Raw genomic sequence first — 22,089 nt, forward strand, 5'->3', positions numbered from 1 at the left:
CAAACTTAACATAGGAAATACATAAGCAAATGTTTTAACATCAGGCAACAACTAGTTATGTACAGTACAGTCCTCCTACAATGACATAGAAAAAAGGTAATGATAATAAAGTGGACGGTACAGACCTTCAGTCTTCCTGGGCTATGGCCAACACTGAATGTGCCATCCAGTGATGATTTCAGTTGTTTCCAAGAAATTGATGAAGGAATCCTAAGTTCAGCAGAACCCATCACCTGATGTTCACTTTCAACAAGCCTGTAGGATCCAGTAGCATCAAGGTTAAGGGTATCATTCCCCAAGTTTCCCTCTACTTCAATGGTTATTGTTGTACCATCCCTGACTCCTGATGCCTTAACATCAAGAAGTTCCCAATAACTGGCTTCCGAATAGGTTCTAACCTGTAAATGTATAATATTATGATAAGTCTTACTGCACAAGTTTTACATCACTTGAGGTGACAAGTACAGTGAAGTTCAAGACTTAATAAGGATAAGGTAGTGGAGAATAAAAATTTTGGGGCTCAAAGAGGAAAGAACGTGCCCTTAAGCCTTCAAAATCCTGAGTCAGGACCATCAACTGGCACTAAGCCACAAAGTATAATACAAATAGCATCTGGCAGACAAGCGGCAACGCCAGAAAGACGCTGCCGCCGCCCCTCCCGCACTAGATGCAGCCCTCCATACGTGCAACATCTGTAGACGACACTGCCGGTCCTGTATCGGCCTCTCGAGTCACCTCAGAGGTCACCATATCATTGTATCATCATAGTAGCAGTCGTAGTGTGTATAAAAAAAAATTACATCGTGTAATGGTTGGTCTTGGGTAACACATATGACCTAGGACCCAGAAAACCAGAAAATCCTCAAAAATGGTTCAGTCGTGGTCCCAGACTTGAGGGTCTATGCCTGTACTGCACTACTGTACTAAGAGGCGAAAGACACATTTGGAGTAGAGTCTGCAGACAGATTGAAAATAAATATATTTGTTATACTCTTCCAAGGCTCTCCTTCCCTTTCTTATCATTCATTCTCTCTAACTTCCATAAGAAATGTGTTCTACTAAATGTTCCCCACCCACAACCATACAGTATATAAATATCATACTTATGTGTCTCACCACATGATAAGGCAAGGAGCTAAATAAAATAAAGTTATAGAGAAAATTAGAATGAAGTCAGCATGAAATGGTTAAAATATCTTTACGAAAAATATGTGACAAACCTAAGGCTACCAGGAAAAGGAGAGTTTGTGCATGAAATACAGAGCCCTGTTATGTAATTTACTACAAATTCATTGTATATTTGTGGTAAGAGGAACTCCAGAGACAACTATTTGGTGATTTAGAATATTATTGATATGGATATGTATTTTTGTAAGCTCCGAGGAGGAAAAACGTAAATATATTTTGTGAATCCGCGCTGGAACGAATATGCATCCCAGCCGGGGGGGGGGGAACGCCATGGCGTTGTTTACATCTCAAAGACGCGTCGGATGGGCCCAGTAACAGGTGTGTCCCACGTATTTCATGCTCTGATAGGGTGTGTTTGATAGAGTGAGCATAATAAATGTTATATGAAGAATGTGATGATCTTGTGGAGGTAGTCTGTAAGCCAGAATAAGGTTAATTCTAGCTTTGCTCTACAGACATTCACCCTGGAGTGAGTCGACAACAACAGCCACTCCCCTGTGTTATGCTGGTGGGTTGGGTTTATTATTTATTGTTTAATTCCTACTACAGTGACCCCTCGGTTAACGAACTCAATCCGTTCCAGAAGGTCGTTCATTAACCGAAAAGTTCGTTAACCGAAACCATTGTTTCAATGGGTTTTTGGGTAATTGGTTCCAGCTCACTGAAAATTTCCTAAATTCAACAAAAATGGTAGAAAAGTTCACTTACTTTGAGGTGTGTATGTAGAAGGCTCCTGGATGATGATGATGATGATGATGGGATTTAGAATGGGGGTGGAGGAGAAGGAAGAAGAGAAGGCATTGGGGTGGAAGAGAAGTCACCCCATGGTGCCATTTCACCCATAAAATTTTAGCTCTCTTGGTGTAATTCAAGATTATTTTCTTTAAATCAACACTGCACTGCATTATATATTGTCAATATGTAAAATATATTTCAAAATGACCAATAATTTGCTTGGAAACACAGAAAAATAGCGTTTAGTTGAAGAGAGTCTCAAGCCAGATGTTACCTCCAGTGAAAACAAAGAGAGACTAACGCCTGTTTGCTGTGTTAAGAAGCTGGATGCCGCGCATTAAACTAGTCACTTTACCTTCAATTATGTTCAATAATTGTTAAAATGACTAAAAAATTGAATATTAAACTTTTAAAATTATTGAATAGTATAAACTTCTTGATATTTACTAAAATAGTAAGGAATTTAAGCCCTAGAACCGATTAATGTATTGGCGGACTGACACTAAAGCTGGTTGCCCGGTCAGTGCAAGCGAAAACATGTTGAGGCCGGTTCGTAAAAAATTCGTTAACCGAATTTTTGTTCGTTAACCGAAATTTCGTTAACCGAGGCGTTCGTTAAACGAGGGGTCACTGTACTGTGTGGTACCAATATGTGAATATGACAACAGTTGATGCTTGTTTTGTAAGCATAACGTAATAATGTATAATGACTAGTTATGTCTGATCTAGGTCCCAGCCTTTTCCTTCTCGGGTGATTTCTAGAGTAAATAAATGAGAGAAAACTACAAGTGTGTGTCCTATCCCTGCTTTGTGCTTTGCTACATATTTTCTTGGCAAATAAACAAAATACACATTTCAGAAACTTTACGAATTTACTACAAGTTACACCATGTGACTCTTCTGAGAGCTCTATATATACTCACAGGGGCAGATCCAGGGGGGGTCCTGGGGGGTTTGGAACCCTCCTCTTCTTCAGAAATTCCAATACCTTTTCTTTAATGCAGTATTGTACTCGGACGTTTTTGCATAATAAATAGTAATTACTATTAACCTCAGAATATCTCCTAATATAAAGTGCACATGGCCTCAAAATGCCCATGATATTGGTCAGATTTCAAAAAATGTCTTGGGGGGGGGGCCTAACAGCCCCCCCCCCCACCACCACCACCAAAAAAAAAGGCTGGGTGGGTTCACTGTGAGCACCATGTTCCCCAACCCACAACTTCATAAACACCCCTTTTGATATTCCTGGATCTGCCCCTGACTCAACACTTGGTACATGATCCCCTCCTCTCCTCCTTCCCCACAGACCGTCAGTTTGGAGTTACTGTCCCCTTGATCCAACTCACAGAAGTGGGAGAGAAGTAATAATCAATAAATAAATAGATAGATAAGATTATAAACAGGGAAAATTTACCATCAGTCCTATGTCACTCCGGCCATTAGCCTCTTGGTTTATGAAGTGGAGATGGAATTCTATGTCTTCACTAAAGGGAGATTCAACTGTGAAGTTCAGACTTACATCTGCTACTTTGTGTCCAGTAAGAAGCCCACTCGCATTAACAGTCAACTGCCAACAATGTAAGACGATAAAAAATAATAAAGTGACAAATAATGATCTTTATCATTTTTTTTTTTTAATTTACAGTTTATATGGATTTCATTATTGAGACACACCCTATGTAGCTGCAAAGTTTGCATCCAGCTTTACTGTAACATTATGGAAAAATAAATCTATAATATATGTACTGTACTTTACTAATAAATTAAACACAGTTGCAATTATTTCATACTCAATACAGTACAGTAATAAAAGTTATATCATTACTCACCTTGTGTGTTGCTCCTGAAGGCATATGGACCACAAAACTAGTCAGTAGAGTCAAATAATTTTCCCCAACAAAGAAGCCAAGCTGTGACCCAAAGTAAAAGCTGCAAAAGGGATAATGAAAAATATTATTTACAAATATTAAAGATATCTAAGATATTTTTCAGTTGCACACTGTAGAGTACTCTACAACCAGGACCCACTGCAGATTTTATCAATGCAGGTGATTGGCAGGCAGAATGAGGTGCATTGGGTTAATCTAGAAATTTTTGTCATCTAATTCATTTTCTTTGTATTCTTCAATTGTATGTGAAACACATTGTTAATGTAGTTATCCTAAAATGAAAAAGCAAAAGGTAAGAATAAAATCAGCGATGCCCAACTAAATCACCAACCCTGCACATATTCACTTGACATGACTCGACCAATCACAAGCTTCCTTATACATATTTGGCCCAGTTGCAAGCTTGGAGCGAACAGAGTATGTTTGCCTACATATTAATTTATGTAGAGTTGACAAAACATATTTTTATTTATATATAGCATATTAAGTCTGAAAAAACATAAGGATACACCTCCACCTGTCTATCAAGGCACCAACATTTATCACATAGGTTGACATGTTTTCCATGACACTATGGCATCCCTCAATCTGTTTAGCAAGATTTCTTGCCCAGAACCTACTCGGTACATCTGTATACGTGATGTCTCAGAGAGATGTACATCATCACACAACCTTACAGAGACTGTGTGAGTGCTTGTAACACAAAAGCAACATTGTCCTCATTTGTGGAAGACCTCGCACATCAACAAGTGAGGACAATGTTGCTCTTGTGATACTGTACAAGCATTCATGTAATCTTCACAAAATCTTCAAGGCAGAGTGTATATATTTCTCTGAAACACCCAGAAAACTTGAAAATAAACAGTAAATCATAATCCATTTAGTAAACAGACACCAGAATATTGACATCTGTTGTAATGATGTGCAATTGAGTTTGTGTAAATTTACACCAAAAACTGAATTTCTATTGTTCTAAAATATATTATTACTATGGGACATAAAATGGTGTAACACAATTATTTTAGTTATTCCTCTGAAGGAAAGAAAATGAATAACAAGCCGGTAAACCATTGTTTAGATAAGTACTTTAATTGTGAACTAATCAATGATAGTTATATTATGTAATGTAATGTAAGAGAAAGTCTGATAATTGGAGAACATTGAATTTGTATCGTATTAGAACTTTGTATGTTATTGTAATACATGTACATACATAATTTTCTCAGTAAATATACAACATTAACTTTTTAAATGTTAATTGCAATGTAGCTTGTTGATTATAGTTCATTTTGATATCCAGTCAGTTCTGCTATAACGCGATACAGTGGGGTATGCTATAACGAACGGATCCTACTACGAATATTCCTATAACGAACAGTTTTACCTATAAAATTGAGAATGCTATAACGAACGAAACTCCTACAACGAACATTATTTAAAAAAAATTTTTTTTTTTTTTTTTTTACTAATTTATTTTTTTTTATTACAAGTATTAATGATATTGGTTATTTCAGGGGTTTAAATGCATATTTATGCACTTTTTTACAATTTTTACAATTTTATATTATATTTTTCAGTGTTAAGTGGTTGTATTTGGTGGCCTGGAACGGATTAATCCTATAACGAACGAATGCTATAACGAACAAGGTTCTAGAACCAATTAGATTCGTTATAGCATACCCCACTGTAGTTGTGTTCTTGTAAAACATCGTGTTATAGAAATTCACGTAATAGAAATAACAGGGCTTATGGAGAAAATAGGGTTAGGTGCAGATTACTACTCGAAATCCAAAAAAGTTTATTAGTTAGCCTAACACAAAGGTTAGCACAGTCTAAATAAATGTTACATTCATATCTAATAATGAAATCATACAGTAAATGTAACACTTTACCTTGAAAAATATGAATATAACTTGATGGGGGAGAAGGGTGATTTTGAGGTTGATAACATCGAGCTTCTCTTCAAGGGTTATAGCCTTTCTTTTAAGATCATCACCCGGAATGCGATCACCAGAACGCTTCTTGGAGATATTCTTCTTTACCACATTCACAGTTAATACCACAAAGTTGGAGAAATAGTAAGCAAAAATTGCCTTACAGCAAACAAGCATTCGCGTTATACAAATATCGTTCCTCTATTCATAAATCGCGTTAGAGCCAATTCACGTTCTCAAAACACGCGTTATAGCAGAACTCACTGTAACTGAATACCAATAAATAATTCAGACTACTTTATAAATTATGAATTACCGAGGGAAAGTTTTGGGAAAATTTGGAGTGTAGTACAGTACAGTAGTGAGTGGGCAGGATAAGTCTGGTCAACCTTGTTTACATGACGCATTTGAATGTTTGAGTTACAGGTTGTGCCTCTCTAGTCCGGCATTCTATGGTCTGGAAATTCCCGTGGTCCGGAACGATTTTAGTTTGCCCAATAGGTAGATAACCATCTTTTGTTCAAGCTCATGAATGCTATGCTCAGCAAATGCTACCTAGGTATGTTAATTCCTAGCCAATTCGCCCAACATACAGGTAATTTAAACATCTAATAATTACTTAATAAGTAATATTAGGAGGACATGTCGCTACCTGGCATTTAATTGCTATTTTCAAAGTCCTTCCTTCATCTAGCCACTATGCGCACTGCAAACCTCTTCTCTTGCCTGGCGATTAAGCTATAATACACACAAAGGGAAGCTCCGCGAATTTGTGCTCTAATTGCTGAAATACTCACCTCCGCAAGGATATTATATACGGTATTTGTACTTAATAGCACAGTGATGAAGTAGAGTGACTTTTATTTTGTTATGTCTCTCAATTATTGTATTTGGGACAGTTTCTTATACGACTTTGGGTCAGCATGGCGACCAAAACACATTTTCTTTGTGAGTCGTTTAGATCGTTGTGACTATCCCTTGCCTTTAAGTCACTCAGTGAATGTCACTGCGCCCTCCCGGGCTCGTCTTCACTAAAAGAGAATATGTGAATATATCTATTTATATATACTGTATACATAGACAGCTAGACCCCGATTTACGACTACATGGACTTACGTCTATTGGTACTTACGACCTGCTTTGACCGTACGTCTGTCGGGACATACGACTGCGACCGTTGTGACCAAAAATATTTTCAAATGACGCGAGCATTTTCTATACCGACACATTTCCGTCCCGGGAGAGAGGGTGGTGCGTCTCGGGTCGCCTCGTGGGTTCACTCACTCAGTGGAGCACTTTGTTTGCGTTTGGCTATCGTATCCTATACTGATCGCGCTGTGAACTTTCGTTATTATCGTATTTAATTGACTTTATAATGACTGGAAAGCGTAGAAGTGAGAGTGCTGGTGGTGTTCCAAGGAAAAGGAGACAGGCAATTACTTTTGAGATGAAACTGAAGATAATAACACAGTATGAGAATGGAAAAACAGTAGCAACAATCTCACGCGACCTAGGTTTCTCACGCTCGACTATATCCACTATTCTGAAGGACAAGGAACATATTCGTGAAGTAGTGAAAGGAACAACACCTACAAAGGGAACTATAATATCAAAGAGAAGACAAGGTCCTATTCACGATATTGAAAAATTATTGGTGATATGGATAGAAGACCAGATACAGAAGCGTGTACCCTTAAGCGTTCTGACCATACAGGCTAAAGCAAGAAGCCTGTTCCAAAGCGTGAAGGAGCAGACAGGAGATGAATGTGATCAAACCTTTACAGGAAGTCATGGGTGGTTTGATAGATTTAAAAAATGCTACAGTCTACACAATATTAAGGTGAGTGGAGAGGCAGCTAGTGTCTATGTTGGTGCTGCCGAAGCTTTTAAGGAGGAGTTAGATGATGTGATTGTGGAAGGGAATTATTTGCCTGAGCAAATATTCAATGTGGATGAGACTGGATTATTGTGGAAGCGCATGCCTGAGCGGACATACATCCACAAAGAGGCGAAAACAATGCCCGGATTCAAGGCATTCAAGGACAGAATTACACTTCTGTTGGGGGGAAATGTTGCTGGTTTCAAGCTAAAGCCCTTCATGATCTATCATTCAAAGAACCCCAGGGCTTTTAAACATGTCAGCAAGCACACACTGTCAGTGTTTTATCGCAGTAACAAGAAAGCCTGGATGACCCTAGTACTGTTTGAGGATTGGTTCATGACTTGTTTCATTCCACGAGCCAAGGAGTATTGTCTGCAACAATGGATTCCATTCAAGATTTTGCTGATTTTGGATAATGCTCCGGGACACCCACCACACCTGGACGACATGCACCCTGATGTTAAGGTAGTGTACATTCCACCTAACACTACCTCTATCATCCAACCCATGGATCAAGGTGCTATTGCTGCCTTTAAAGCGTATTATTTACGCACGACCTTCGCTCAGGCTGTTGCTGCTACTGAAGGTGAGAAAACACTCAGACAGTTTTGGAAGGAGTACAACATTTTGTCATGTATAAAGAACATTAGTACAGCATGGGATCAGGTTACAAAACATTGCATGAATGAAATATGGAAGAAAATCCTGAAAAGATATGTGCACAGTTTCAAAGGATTTAATGAAGATGAAGCAATTTCTGAGATTAGTAACAAGATAGTGGAGTTGGGTAAACAGCTTCAGTTAGAAATTGATAATGAAGATGTTGAGCAGTTGGTTAAAAGTGTAGCAGAAGAGCTAAGTAACGAGGATCTTATTGAACTGGATGCACAGAAAACTGCAGAGGAAGAGGAGAGTCAAAATGTAGAAGAAGAACCTGCACCCCCCAAAAAATTTTCAGTGAAACAAATGGCAGAAACATTTGCTACTATTAATAAGGGGATGCAAATGTTTGACGAAATGGATCTAAATGTTGAGCGCCTTGCAAAAGTTGACAGAATGATCCAAGATGCACTTGCTTGTTGCGACAGGGAAATTTACAATGAAAAGAAAAGGCAAACTGTGCAGTCTAAATAGGACATATATTTTAAGAAGTCCCCCACTGCTGTCTCCTCACACCCACCAGTGCTGCCTCTTCACTCCCTAAAGATGATCCAATACCTTCAACAAGGAAGTATCCCTTGTATGTTAGCCTGTCTGAAGAAAGTGACATTGATGACCCACCCAGCCATGTCTCCTCCTCTGCTTCATCCAATTAATGTAGTCTCCATGTATAATTAAAAAATCATTGGGGACCCGTGTGTATTCAGCTGACTACATTAAAAGCAAGTGCACAGCCACACTTGATTCATTTTTCATTATTGATTACTTTTACTGTACTGTATTTCATTTTAGATTTTATATGTACAGTATTAGTTTTGCATTTTCGACTTACGACCAATTCGACTTACGACCTGGATTTGGGTCCCTAACCCAGTCATAAGTCGGGGAGAGACTGTACAGTGATAGAGTGGAACCAGTGGGATATTCTAACCACAAAAGAAATATAATCGTAAAAAGCAATGTACTGTGTACAAACAAACCTTGACTTATCAGGAAGAACAAGGATGTAGGTCATCTGGTGGTTATCTCCGATCTCATTCCCAAACACAACCTCGAGCTGCGTCTCCCACACCCACGTCAACACTGACAAAGATCCACTGCCAGAGAAAAATCAATACAGAGCAACTGGTTAATGAATGTAGGACATTTGATTTGGGCCAGGATAGTTACGTCCTAACCAAACCATATGTGGCCCAAATCGTCCACTCACCCTGGTTAAACTCACACACACACACACTACTACTACAACTACTACTATTACTACTACGTTGCCCCAGGTGCATCCTCTTACACTTCGTGACATTGAATCTCAGCAGCCATTTCTTCATCCAATCTTGGAGCTTACAGAGATCCTTCTGCAGCTCTTCACAGTCTACATGGTTCTTGATTTCCCGAAATAACCTGGTGTCATCGGCAAACATTTGTATGGAGGAGTGTACAACGTCAGGCATGTCATTTATGAAACAAACAAACAGCAGCGGGCCCAATACACTGCCCTGTGGTACCCCGCTTGTGACAGGTACGGATGATGATTTCATGCCATTAATCACCACACACTGCTTGCGGTCATTTAAAAAGTCTTCTATCCAAGCTAGGACATTTCCCCGAATTCCGTACCCTTCCAGTTTTATTTTCAGTCTTTCGTAGGGTAAACTGTCGAAAGCCTTGGCAGAATCTAGGTGCACTATTTATTGTTCATATTACCACCCGTTCCAGAATATGGGTCCAAATATCCAATACCTTGAGCAATTGTGTTAAGCAGGAGCGCCCCAGCATAAAACTGTGTTGGCAATCTTTTACAAGGTTGTTTCGTAGTAGATGTTCCATCGCGGCATCTCTGATAATACTCTCAAGTACTTTACATATTATGCCGGTCAGGTTCACTGGTCTACTGTATAGTTGTTCGTGGAGTGACGATCGCCCTTCTTGAAGATAGGACTCACATAAGCCACTTTCCATTCAGTGGGGACCTTTTGTTAATCCAGGCATTTACAAAACAGGATCTTCAGGGACTCGGCAAGCTCGTTGCACAACTCTCTTAGCACTCTGGGATTCACCATGTCAGGGCCGGGACTCTTATGGATGACAGATTGGCAGTCATCACATTAGTCCATTGAAATAAACTGTCCAATAATTTTTTTTTTAAGGAAACAGCCATTCACTTACCGGAGCACAAGTGGTGTGCCATCCCTGGGCAGAATGAGGGCGGATGACACAGTCAGTGTTCTGGATGCATCTCCTCGAGCATCCCATGCCAGCTCCCCATCAACAGACCCAGCACACTCACTGTGGTTGAGGGCAACTTTACCTGAAAAAACTTTACTGTTGGATGGAAAAGAAGGTGGGAAAGGGAATTTTGCAGTGTTAGATACATTCTTGGTACAGTACAGTGGTCCCTCAGTTAACGAACGGTTCGATTAACGAATTACCTCCCATAAGGATCTTCAATTCGGTTAACGAACAAAACTTCGATTAACAAAATCCTTACGAACAACACGTTTTGTTGTGAGCATCACCTGATCAGCTGATGGGCTAGTCTGCCAATTCAGTAATCTGTTCAATGTTTACATTCGTTTCCAGTAGAGTATATATCAAGAAAATTATGCTCTTTAATATTTTTGCATTTATTATATTAAAATTATTAGTCATTTTAAAATTTAGTTAACATATTGATATTATATGCAGTACAGGGAACTAGTTTTTTGTGCGCCCATCAGCCGCTTGACTCAGCCACCAGGCGTCAATCTGGCTTTGTTGACAGTGGAGTGAACATCTGTTTTCTTGGTGTCTTGAATATTTTTGCATTTTTACATTGAAATTATTGGGCATTCTGAAATTTAGTTAACATATTGATAATATATAGCGCAGTGAAGTGTTGATTTAAATAAAATAATCTTGAATTACACCTAGTGAACTTAAAATTTTATTGGTGAAATGACTACATCAAGCATGGGTCCCCCTGAAAGGTGATTTCCCCTCCATCCCCACTTACTTCTCTTCTCCCTTCTCCTCCACCCCCACTTCTAATTCCCATCATCATCATGAACCAAGAACCTTCTACATACACACCTCAAAGTAAGTGTACTTTACAGTATTACCCCGCTTTACACGGTTTCACTTTCCGCGATTTCTCATTTACGCGGTACCTTGCCAGAACCGGACTTTCACTTTCCGCGGTGCATCTACTCATATACGCGGTGAAGTATAATTTTTTTTTTCTTTTTTTATTTAGCTCATAAAATTCATACAAATTACCCTGCCAGAATATAATTTACATTGCTGGAATTCTTACAATATGATGATCATTTTGAATATAAACATCATGGATTTTGCATTAGACATACAAATTTTAGATCTAATGTAATAATTTGGTTTACACAAAGCAAATAATTTATCTTTTGTGCAAAATATATGACGTTTACATTCAAAATATTCCCTGACCTGCAAGGAATCTAGAAATGTCAATTATATTATCCTAACTTTAGTCTGGGTTATTATTTATTACTAAAAATGTAAATAAACTATTTTCTCTCAATTGCTTCTCTGGTAGGGAGGGAAGGTGGGGGGTGGGGGGTACGAAGGGAGGGAGGGTGGAGGTGGGGTATTTTGATTGACAGATAGTATCCTTGAAGAATATTTCTTTGTTTATTTACTGAAGATATTTGTTTTAGCTCATAAAATTCATACAAATTACCCGGCCAGAAAATAATTTACATTGCTGGAATTCTTACAATATGATGATCATTTTGAATATAAACATCATGGATTTTGCATTAGACATAAAAATTTTAGATCTAATGTAATAATTTGGTTTACACAAAGCAAATATTTTATCTTTTGTGCAAAATATATGAAGTTTACATTCAAAATATTCCCTGACCTGCAAGGAATCCAGAAATGTCAATTATATTATCCTATCTTTAGTCTGAGGTATTATTTATTACTAAAAGTTAAAATCTAGTTTTTTCACCCAAACATTTCTCTGGTAGGGAGGGAAGGTGGGGGTGGGGGGGAGGGTTGGGACCGACCAAGCTGGCGTGAGTGTGAGGAGGGTGGGGAGGCAAGGTGGGGTACTTTGATTGACAGATAGTGTTGTGAAGAATATTTTTTTTTTTATTACCAGAAGATATTTGTTTTAGCTCATAAAATTCATACAAATTACCCGGCCAGAATATAATTTACATTGCTGGAATTCTTACAATATGATGATCATTTTGAATATAAACATCATGGATTTTGCATTAGACATAAAAATTCTAGATCTAATGTAATAATTTGGTTTACACAAAGCAAATATTTTATCTTTTGTGCAAAATATATGAAGTTTACATTCAAAATATTCCCTGACCTGCAAGGAATCCAGAAATGTCAATTATGTTATCCTAACTTTAGTCTGAGGTATTATTTATTACTAAACGTTAAAATCTAGTGGTTTCACCCAAACATTTCTCAGAGAGGTAGGAGCTAGTGAGCTGGGAAGAGGGGGGGAGGGTGATTTGAGTCCATTATTTGAATGGACATTAGCCTGGTGACTGTATTTCTCTTAAATATTAATTGTGTGAGCATACCATCATAAAATTTAGATGTTATTTTTTTACAACATAGGTATTGTGTCGGAAAAAGTGGAGTTTGGGGGTCGGGCCAGTCTCTATTGGAATTAACCCCATATGTTCTGTTGTTCACTTTACGCGGTTTTCACTTTCCGCGGTACCCTGTGGGTTCAATTGACCGCGTAAATCGGGGTACTACTATACTGCATTTTTTTTTTTTACTTTGTATGTACTTTTCTGTGAGCTGGAACCAATTACCCAATTCCCATTGAACAATGGATTCGGTTAACAAAATTTTTGGTTAACGAACGACTCTGTGGAACGAATTGTGTTCGTTAACCGAAGGACCACTGTATTAGATAAGGTCTAAGAATGCACAACTGCTGCAACACCAAAAGGGGTGCTCTGAGGCATGAAACAAGAATTATGTCTTTGGAGATTCAACTTCAATGATATTGCAATCAGACACAAAAAACAAGTCTCACTTATACTTTAGATATCCAGACTTAGTTCATCCAAAGTCACAGCTTCATAAATTTATTCATTATGAATTGCCTTAACATTAAATACAGTACTGTACCTCTGCCCTAAAAAGACCAGAGAAAGGTGCTGTAATTTTTTGTAATTAGGAAAGCCTCTGACCACATATCAAAGCTCAATACAATCAACACTAACTCCATCTCTCATCTTTGTAAGAATATTCAACACTGAAATTCTAAGCAACAAATATACATACATGAAATGTCTTTAAACTTGTTAAGTGAACTTTTGGATAAAATTGTGTAATTTGTTCATAATTTGATCACATCATTTATTTTCCTTTACAAAACTATTTCTTTGATGTACTGTATTCAACTACTTCTTATTTAAAGATTTCCTTCACACTTACTTGTAATTTCCCTGTTCAGAGGAATCATAAGCAATGCAAAGTTGAAGTTGGTCTTATGGTCCTCATTACTGAGCAATACTTCACTCTCATATAAGTTCTTGATCCAATTTTTAAAATGGAAATAAATTCCTTCTGAGTTCAACTTCTCTAGACATATTTCTAGGCCAAAGATGGTGACTCCTCCTTCATTAACACTGGCCTGAAGATTGAGGTGTGTTGGTGACCACTTAAAGGATTCTTCTGCACTGAAAATTATTCTCACATATTATTCAAATTTTGGGCAGTAACTCCATAGTATATATACTAAAGAAAAAAAACTAAGTTTAAATATTACTTTAGTTCTGGGTGTAATTTTAAAAAATATATATTTTCTTTTCAAGTTCATAAATGAACAAAAGAACAGACTGAACTTGGTATCCCCTTCAATGGCTCAGTCAACTGCCTAACTCTGGCATGAAGCTAAAAATAAGAGATAAACAAAGTGTTGGTGTCCAACCGAACAACGTCCGATCGCATATATGTCCGTGACCCTCCCCCCCGCAAAAAAAAAACTTCTGTGACGCCTGCTGGACCACCACTCCACAACCCCCTGACGGAGACACGATGATCCTCCCCATACTGGCCAAATATTATGTGTTAAAGGAATATGCTTCCTTCCTTAGGCATTTGCCTCCAGGTGTAATGTTAACCTACATCTATTGAGGATAAAATCTTTCACCTACAAATTGACAATAACACATTTGCTGTAATCAGACATATCTAGTTGCCTCAACAATTGCAACCCCAGTTGCAATTGGGGTTGCAATTTCAAATTCTGTGTCATTACTAAGGAATAACGAAGTCTCTGGTGCACTTTAAGATTAAGAGAGAAAACGGAGGACTCAGACGACCTGTAGTGAGAGAAAACGGACTCGTATGATGGGGGACCAAATAATAAAAGCATAGCTACACGTTTTGTGGGCTACAGTATTAAGCGTACCCTTTTCATTACTTTGTAATAAACCTAGCCATGCCTATGTGTGTTTATGATATTTACCATAACATTATATACTGTATATATATTTAGTGGGTTTAAATGGTCGTAAAATGGGAAACTTGTGGTTGGATCTTGGGTGCCTGGAACCAATTAGAATAAATCCCATAGGTTCTGTACTTTCGTTATCGCATTTTTCGTTATCACGCACTCGGCGGGGTCCCAATTAGGTGTGATAACCAAGGGATGATTGTACTGTACTGTATATACTTGTGACACTGGCCAGTTGCTTCTGGTGTTATGGTACAGGGGTACCAAGTGACAGCACTAGGATCCCGCTTCCTCTACAAAATTGTCCAGTTTGTACATGCCATTACTCAAATTCATGTTGAATGCTTCGGTATGTTTAATGAGACTAGATTCTATGATGTTCCTACTATCAATTGAATTACAAGGTAATATTGAGGAGGCATTATCCCAGTCAATGCAATGCTTGTTATCCCTCAAATGAACAGACAGAGCATTGGATAGGATAGTAGGAACATCATAGAATCTAGTCTCATTAAACATACCAAAGCATTCAACATGAATTTGAGTAATGGCATGTACAAACTGGACAATTTTGTAATTAAGAAAATTTGTAACCAGGTGAGAAGGTTGGGTCATCTTACCCTCTGACCTGACTACCGACCATTGCGGTGCTATTTAAAGATTAGTAGGGTCATTACCTAATACCTGACAATTGTGGACCTGGTCTCACCCTCCTCTGTATATATACGCCTTGTTTTGTACTTATCTTTAGTCTGTACTCACCTGAAGATGTGAATTACACGAAAGCGCTTGGGAACTTCGTGTTTTTTTCTTTCCTTGTGGTTATCAGCACATATATATATATATATATATATATATATATATGCAAGTAAATCACTGTAGGTGCATGTGATCTAGGTATATGCTGATAACCACAAGGAAAGAAGAAAACACGAAGTTCCCAAGCGCTTTCGTGTAATTCACATCTTCAGGGTGTGAGTACAGCATATATATATATATATATATATATATATATATATATATATATATATATATATATATATATATATATATATATATATATATATATATATATATATATATATATATATATGAAAATGCAAACTTACATCCCAGAATGCCAGATTCAGCAACTCACAAAAATCTTGTTGGCAGTTGTGAACAAACCACAAGCAAAAATGTTTAGAAATACAGTAGTATGAACTTACACTATCTCCCAAGTTCGTGGACCATCACGGATAAGTATCTCATAAGATAATTCAAACACAACATTATCATCTTCAGCCTTTCTGAAGTACCTAGAAGAAGTTGTGGAAGTTCTCCCAGAAGGCATTACAGCAATGCTCTGACCAACCACATCACCTTCTTCACGTTGTTGGGTTGTGTCAGTGTAAATGAACTGCCACTCTGCAAGGATGACCTGTAACACACAGTAACAGTGTGAGCATTGTTAGTATCAAGAGTTTGGCTTTAAATGGAAAAGGGACCGGAAAACAATACAGGAGAGTATTTTTAATTTAATGATTTTTTTAGGGAAAACAAGAATTAGAAGCACAAAAGAGACTCAAATTTTTAACAATAAATGTCAATGTAGGAGGAGGCATATGGAGAGCTAGAGAAGAAGACCAATAGAAGGAATTTAGAAGAGAACAAAGGAGGGAGCTGCTAAGTGAGAGAGAGTAATGCTGTAATGCTACTTAATAAATTTTCTATGTAGTGACATATGGGTCATCTCTAACCTTTAGACCCCGGGAGTCATAAGAGCCACTGAACCCCCACATGGGCATATTTTGGCAAAAAACACTTTACTTTTAAACCAATTGTCACCTTATAATTGGGTTAATCAATACATGTATAAGAAAAATACCAGAAGAATGTAGTTACATTCAACTTTTATTGTAGCATAGTTGGAGAGTTGTCTGAAGTGTTGATGAGCAGTGTGGAGTGATAAAGGATGTCTTGTTTGAAGCTACTGCTCACAGTAAGCGGGAAGTGAATTTGACACTCACTTGCAACACACAGTTCTTACTTGATGGTCCTTATGTATCATATTTCTATCTTATAGCTATTACAAAACACAAAATATTTATATTTTTCTCAAAAGAACTATAAAATACCAAACAGTAGGAATATTTAGGCAGCACAAACCTTATCACTATTTTCAAATATACACATTACTGTATTAACATGTACTTAAACTGAATTTAGAACTTCTTGATTGTGTGAAAGACTTTGCAACATGGAATGCATAAGGCAACTCCACACTCCTTGCCATATCTTTGCCCAGTGGTTCACGGTGGCTGGCAGGGTGGGGAGGGGAGGTAGCATCAATCAGTCTGTAGGACCCATCATTGTCTTCATCACCCAATATTATATCAATGCCACTCAAATCAAGCAAAGTAACACTTGATGAACAGCACTACTGTCAAGCAAATGCCTTCGCTTGCACTTGGATGTGGAGGAGTGAGGTGGGTCATAAGAAAGGTCTAAGGACGTGCATCTATCACAATGTCTGGTGGGTAACTGATCATGAGGCACGAATATTGACACAAATACACACGAATTGAGTTGCCAATTACACAAATATCCCATACAAAGTATTTCCTCCCCCCCTGGACATTCAAAACATGTCGGGGCTTAAGGGCTAATAAGGCTTAATACAAGTGTGGTGCTACTGTCATGGTCACAATAGCATGGCTAGTATGTTCAACACTTAAATATTCATATTATGCCCCACCGTCCACAAAACATGTGTGAAGTTAATGAGTTACCCCGAGAGAGAGAGACGTGTTTTCCCGAGCAAGGGGTGCCATCCATTTTCTCTTCAACATCCTGAAATCTCTCTTAAAAAGTAAATTTAAATTTAAGACAATGTGTAAGAGTACCCATAAGTCAGATATACCTACAATGAGATAAATCATTCAAGGTGTATTGAGTATACATTGAAAGTATCTAATGTCTTTGTGTGTAGAGTACATAGTGTCAAGACAATGTGTTTTGAGTGCCCAGCCACCATCTGGAATCAGTTTATGTTTCTCGTGAACTTACGGGATAGCAATTCAAAACTGAAGCCACATCTTTTTGATCTGTGAACCTCAGAGAATCCGATGAGAGTATTGAAATTATTGTCAGCTTTATATTTTAGAAAGTCATTAATCTTCTGAAAGAAACATGTCGACTTCTTATCGCCTACAATCTAACTGTGAAAAGAGAGTAGAACCTTCTTCAGTTTTTTTATGACGTTGTAAGAAAGGACGTTATCAGCTTGTGTGTTTAATGTCAATTTAATTTTTGCCTTACAAGCTCGTACACTGATTAGATTATAGAAGTTACTCTTAGAAAATTAATATAAGCTCATAGCCTAATTTTCATAAGCCAATGTGTCTGATAAATAGGTCTGTGAAAATCCCGACTCAGGGGTATAAAAGAGGCTGCGAGAGGCAGGAGCAACATACAGTGGAGTCTGCATTTACGCTGCTTTTGTTTACGCGTTTGGTCATTTATGCGGTGCCTTGCCAGAATTATATGCTTTAATTACGTGGTAAATTTGGTCATTTATGCGGGTGAAGTACAAATTTGTTTACTGTATTTACTGAAGATATTTGTTTTACCTCATAAAATTCATATAAATTACCCGGCCAGAATATAATTTACATTGCTGGAATTTTTATAAGATTGTGATTATTTTAAATATAAACATCATAAAATTTGCATTAGACATACAAATTTTAGATATACTAATGTAAGAATTTGGATTAGAGAGAGCAAAAATTTTATCTTTTGTGCAAAATATATGACGTTTATATTCAAAATATTCCTTGTCTTGCAAGGAATCCAGCAATGTCAATTATATTATCCTAAGTTTAGTCTGAGGTATTATTTATTACTAAAAATGTAAGCCTACTGTTTTCACCCAAACATTTCTCAGAGAGGTAGGAGCCAGCGAGCATGAGAGGGGGGGGGGTTGAGTCCATTATTTGAATGAAAATTAACCGGCGACTGTATTTCTCTTAAATATTAATTGTGTGTGCATACCATCATAAAATTAAATGTTATTTTTACTACAACGTACGTATTGTGTCGGAAAAAGTGGAGTTTGGGGGTTGGCCCAGTCTCTATTTCAATTAATCCCATATGTTCTGTTATTTCATTTACGCGTTTCTTGTTTTACGCGGGCCTCCACGGGTTCAATTGACTGCGTAAATGCAGACTCCACTGTACTTTGTCCTGACTCTCAAGCACCTATTCCTCTGTGTAACAGGTATGTCCAGTACTTTGAGTCTCACCCTGTCATATTCAGTGAATCCAACTTAGTTGTGCTTTGTTTGAATACAGTGACCCCTCGTTTAACGAACGCCTCGGTTAACGAACTGCCTTCAATAAGGATCTTCAATTCGGTTAACAAACAAAAATTCGGTTTACGAATTTCATACGAACCGACCTCAACATGTTTTCGCTTGCACTGACCGGGCAACCAGCTTTAGTATCAGTCCGCCAATACATTTATCGGTTCTAGGGCTTAAATTCCTTACCATTTTAGTAAATATCAAGAAGTTTATACTATTCAATAATTTTAAAAGTTTAATATTCAATTTTTTAGTCATTTTAACAATTATTGAACATAATTGAAGGTAAAGTGACTAGTTTAATGCACGGCATCCAGCCTCTTAACACAGCAAACAGGCGTTAGTCTCTCTCTGTTTTCACTGGAGGTAACATCTTGCTTGAGACTCTCTTCAACTAAACGCTTTTTTCTGTGTTTCCAAGCAAATTATTGGTCATTTTGAAATATATTTTACATATTGACAATATATAATGCAGTGTTGATTTAAAGAAAATAATCTTGAAATACACCAAGAGAACTAAAATTTTATGGGTGAAATGGTGCCTTGGGGTGACTTCTCTTCCACCCCAATGCCTTCTCTTCTTCCTTCTCCTCCACCCCCATTCTAATTCCCATCATCATCATCATCATCCAGGAGCCTTCTACATACACACCTCAAAGTAAGTGAACTTTTCTACCATTTGTGTTGAATTTAGGAAATTTTCGGTGAGCTGGAACCAATTACCCAAAAACCCATTGAAACAATGGTTTCGGTTAACGAACGACCTTCTGGAACGGATTGAGTTAGTTAACCGAGGGGTCACTGTACAAGTGATCCAGTAACATAACTTTAATGACTTTAGTAAAGTGTTCATGTGCCATCAACTTACAAGATGTATTTTATGACATTCATGTCAAACTTATATTGTCCTGACTCTCAAGCACCTACTCCTCTGTGTAACAGGTGACTTAATAGACCACGGGTGGTCGTTGTAAGCAAGGCTGTAAGATCTGATAGCATCATGGTGGTGGTGTGGTGAGCTGAAGATCATACATACAGCCAGCCATTCAGAGGAGGTGGCCAGAATGTGTTTGTTGTCCACGTGTTGATATCTCAAGTGTGGAGTAAACACAGCCCACTCATAAGCATTGTTTTGAGTCCACAACAATAAGTAGAGTTACCTATTGGGTATACTATTCATCAGATTATTCCTGTATGTAATCTATTCAGTTGTATGGGTCTGGAATGAACCAGTGCGTGAGGGTCACCACTTTACTTGTCGGAGAATGTAACTAAGTAGCACAAGGAGGCTATTATTAAGAGTCCTGTTTGCAATTAAGAGATAATTTCTCAGGTAACCTGTAATTGTGGTGCTCAAGTGTGTTACCTGTAAGATTATAATATGGTGTGTCATTATAAAAGTAAACCAAATACTGGTGGATGTTGAAAGGTGTAACTAATTGAGAAGTACAAAATAAGTGAAACCATGAAGATGATCCTTGTAGTTTTGTATTATTGAAAGTAGTCATAAACCTAACTTCATTTTAATAAACCATCTATATTGTATGTTGAGGGTATCATTATCCCCGCAATATTGTTTACCTTTGTTTCTCCCCATATCTTGTTACCAGTAATTACAGTAAACCCACGTGTCCTAATCCTCGAGCCATGCTACCATAGATAAGAGGTTAGGGGATATTTATGGGAAGAAAAGTAACTAAAAAGTAAATAACATAAGGATTTAATAAAGTAATAATTGATAGAAAGAAAGTTTGGAGATGAAAATAAAGTAGAACCAATTATAAGAGAAATACAGAGAAGAAAGAAGGTAGACAGAAAGGAGAAAATTAAATATATTTAAAACACCCCCCCCCCCCTACAAATTGGTTAACAGTAGTGAGATAGATAAATAAAAATAGTCTCCCTTATAAAATGGTGGCAGCGGCGGGATAAATAAATTAAAATAATCTCCCCTATAATATGTCGACCACATCTAGTGTAGCATATTTAATATTTTTTACTTTATACTACAGAAAGGAAAAGGGTGATATAATAAAAGTTCATTGGCACATGAAAGGTATTATTCAGTCAAGTGTGCACATCCTAGGTTAGCAGATGGCTGCCCCACTCATGGTTACAGCCTCATGTTCAATAAACTGTCAGATTTAACTTCTATAGAGTGAGAGTCGTAATTCTTGGAAGAACCTGGCAGAAAAGATTGTATCTGTACCAAAAGTGAAATCCTTTTAACTTGGGATTTGACAAACACTGAAATATGTGCAGTTAAATTCAGAACCTGTAAATAGTAATACAGGTTGTACCTCTCTAGTCCGGCAACCTCGGGACCTGACCGGTGCCGGACCATGGAAATTCACCCTTTTCCTGGATAGATAGTGACTTGTGCTTATGCTTGGAAGCACTAGCACCACTTTCTCTGCTTCATGGTCTCTTTGAAGACATATTGAAGGGTTAAATGTCGTACAGTAGCTTCTCAAAATTCGCAAGTTTTTAATTCTACGTTTTCTATTTGAACACACAAAAAAACAACACATTTAAAAATTTTGACGGTGGAAACTCGAATTTCGACGGGTTTGAATGGCCCATCAACGTTCAGATGACGTGCACAATTGTGTAAACAGCGTCATTTCTCTTATGTACAAATGATTCATTATTGTTTATTACTGAAAGTCTTTTTAATTGAATTAATGTTTGTGTGTGCAAAATGAGCAATACAATTCATTAATAATACGTAGAATATTAAAACACGAGGAAATGAGACAGCATTGTTTTCGTTGATTAAAAAACCAGTGACTGACTGGTTCTACATATAAAACTGAAGAAAATAAGACCCTGGTTGTAGCTGAAGTAAAATTAATATGGTTGTTTTAAGTAATGCTATTTAATGTTAATAAATGGAACAATAGAAGTAGCGAACGATAATGATAAAGAAAAAAAGAGAGATCGCATATGTAAGTGCGCACACGTGAAAACATATCGTCATTACTTTACA

The 22,089-nt window shown here is 37.5% G+C and overlaps 1 protein-coding gene across 3 annotated transcripts in view; it reads right to left on the reverse strand.

Annotated features, from left to right (window-relative positions):
- LOC121876526 overlaps positions 1-22,089 on the reverse strand; it is a 157,333-nt gene that overhangs the window by 76,547 nt on the left and 58,697 nt on the right. For 2 of the 3 annotated variants that reach the window (XM_042381706.1, XM_042381708.1), the window contains exons 26-32: positions 15,963-16,174; positions 13,731-13,975; positions 10,458-10,599; positions 9,272-9,388; positions 3,756-3,855; positions 3,341-3,493; positions 126-398 (exon numbers count right to left, since the gene is read on the reverse strand). In XM_042381706.1, the coding sequence (XP_042237640.1) occupies positions 126-398; positions 3,341-3,493; positions 3,756-3,855; positions 9,272-9,388; positions 10,458-10,599; positions 13,731-13,975; positions 15,963-16,174 (1,242 nt within the window). The remainder of the gene's footprint in view (positions 1-125; positions 399-3,340; positions 3,494-3,755; positions 3,856-9,271; positions 9,389-10,457; positions 10,600-13,730; positions 13,976-15,962; positions 16,175-22,089) is intronic. The other variant, XM_042381707.1, reaches the window with a different exon arrangement.

Source organism: Homarus americanus, unplaced genomic scaffold, assembly GCF_018991925.1.
Source record: "Homarus americanus isolate GMGI-L3 unplaced genomic scaffold, GMGI_Hamer_2.0 scaffold28, whole genome shotgun sequence".
Lineage (NCBI taxonomy): Eukaryota > Metazoa > Arthropoda > Malacostraca > Decapoda > Nephropidae > Homarus > Homarus americanus.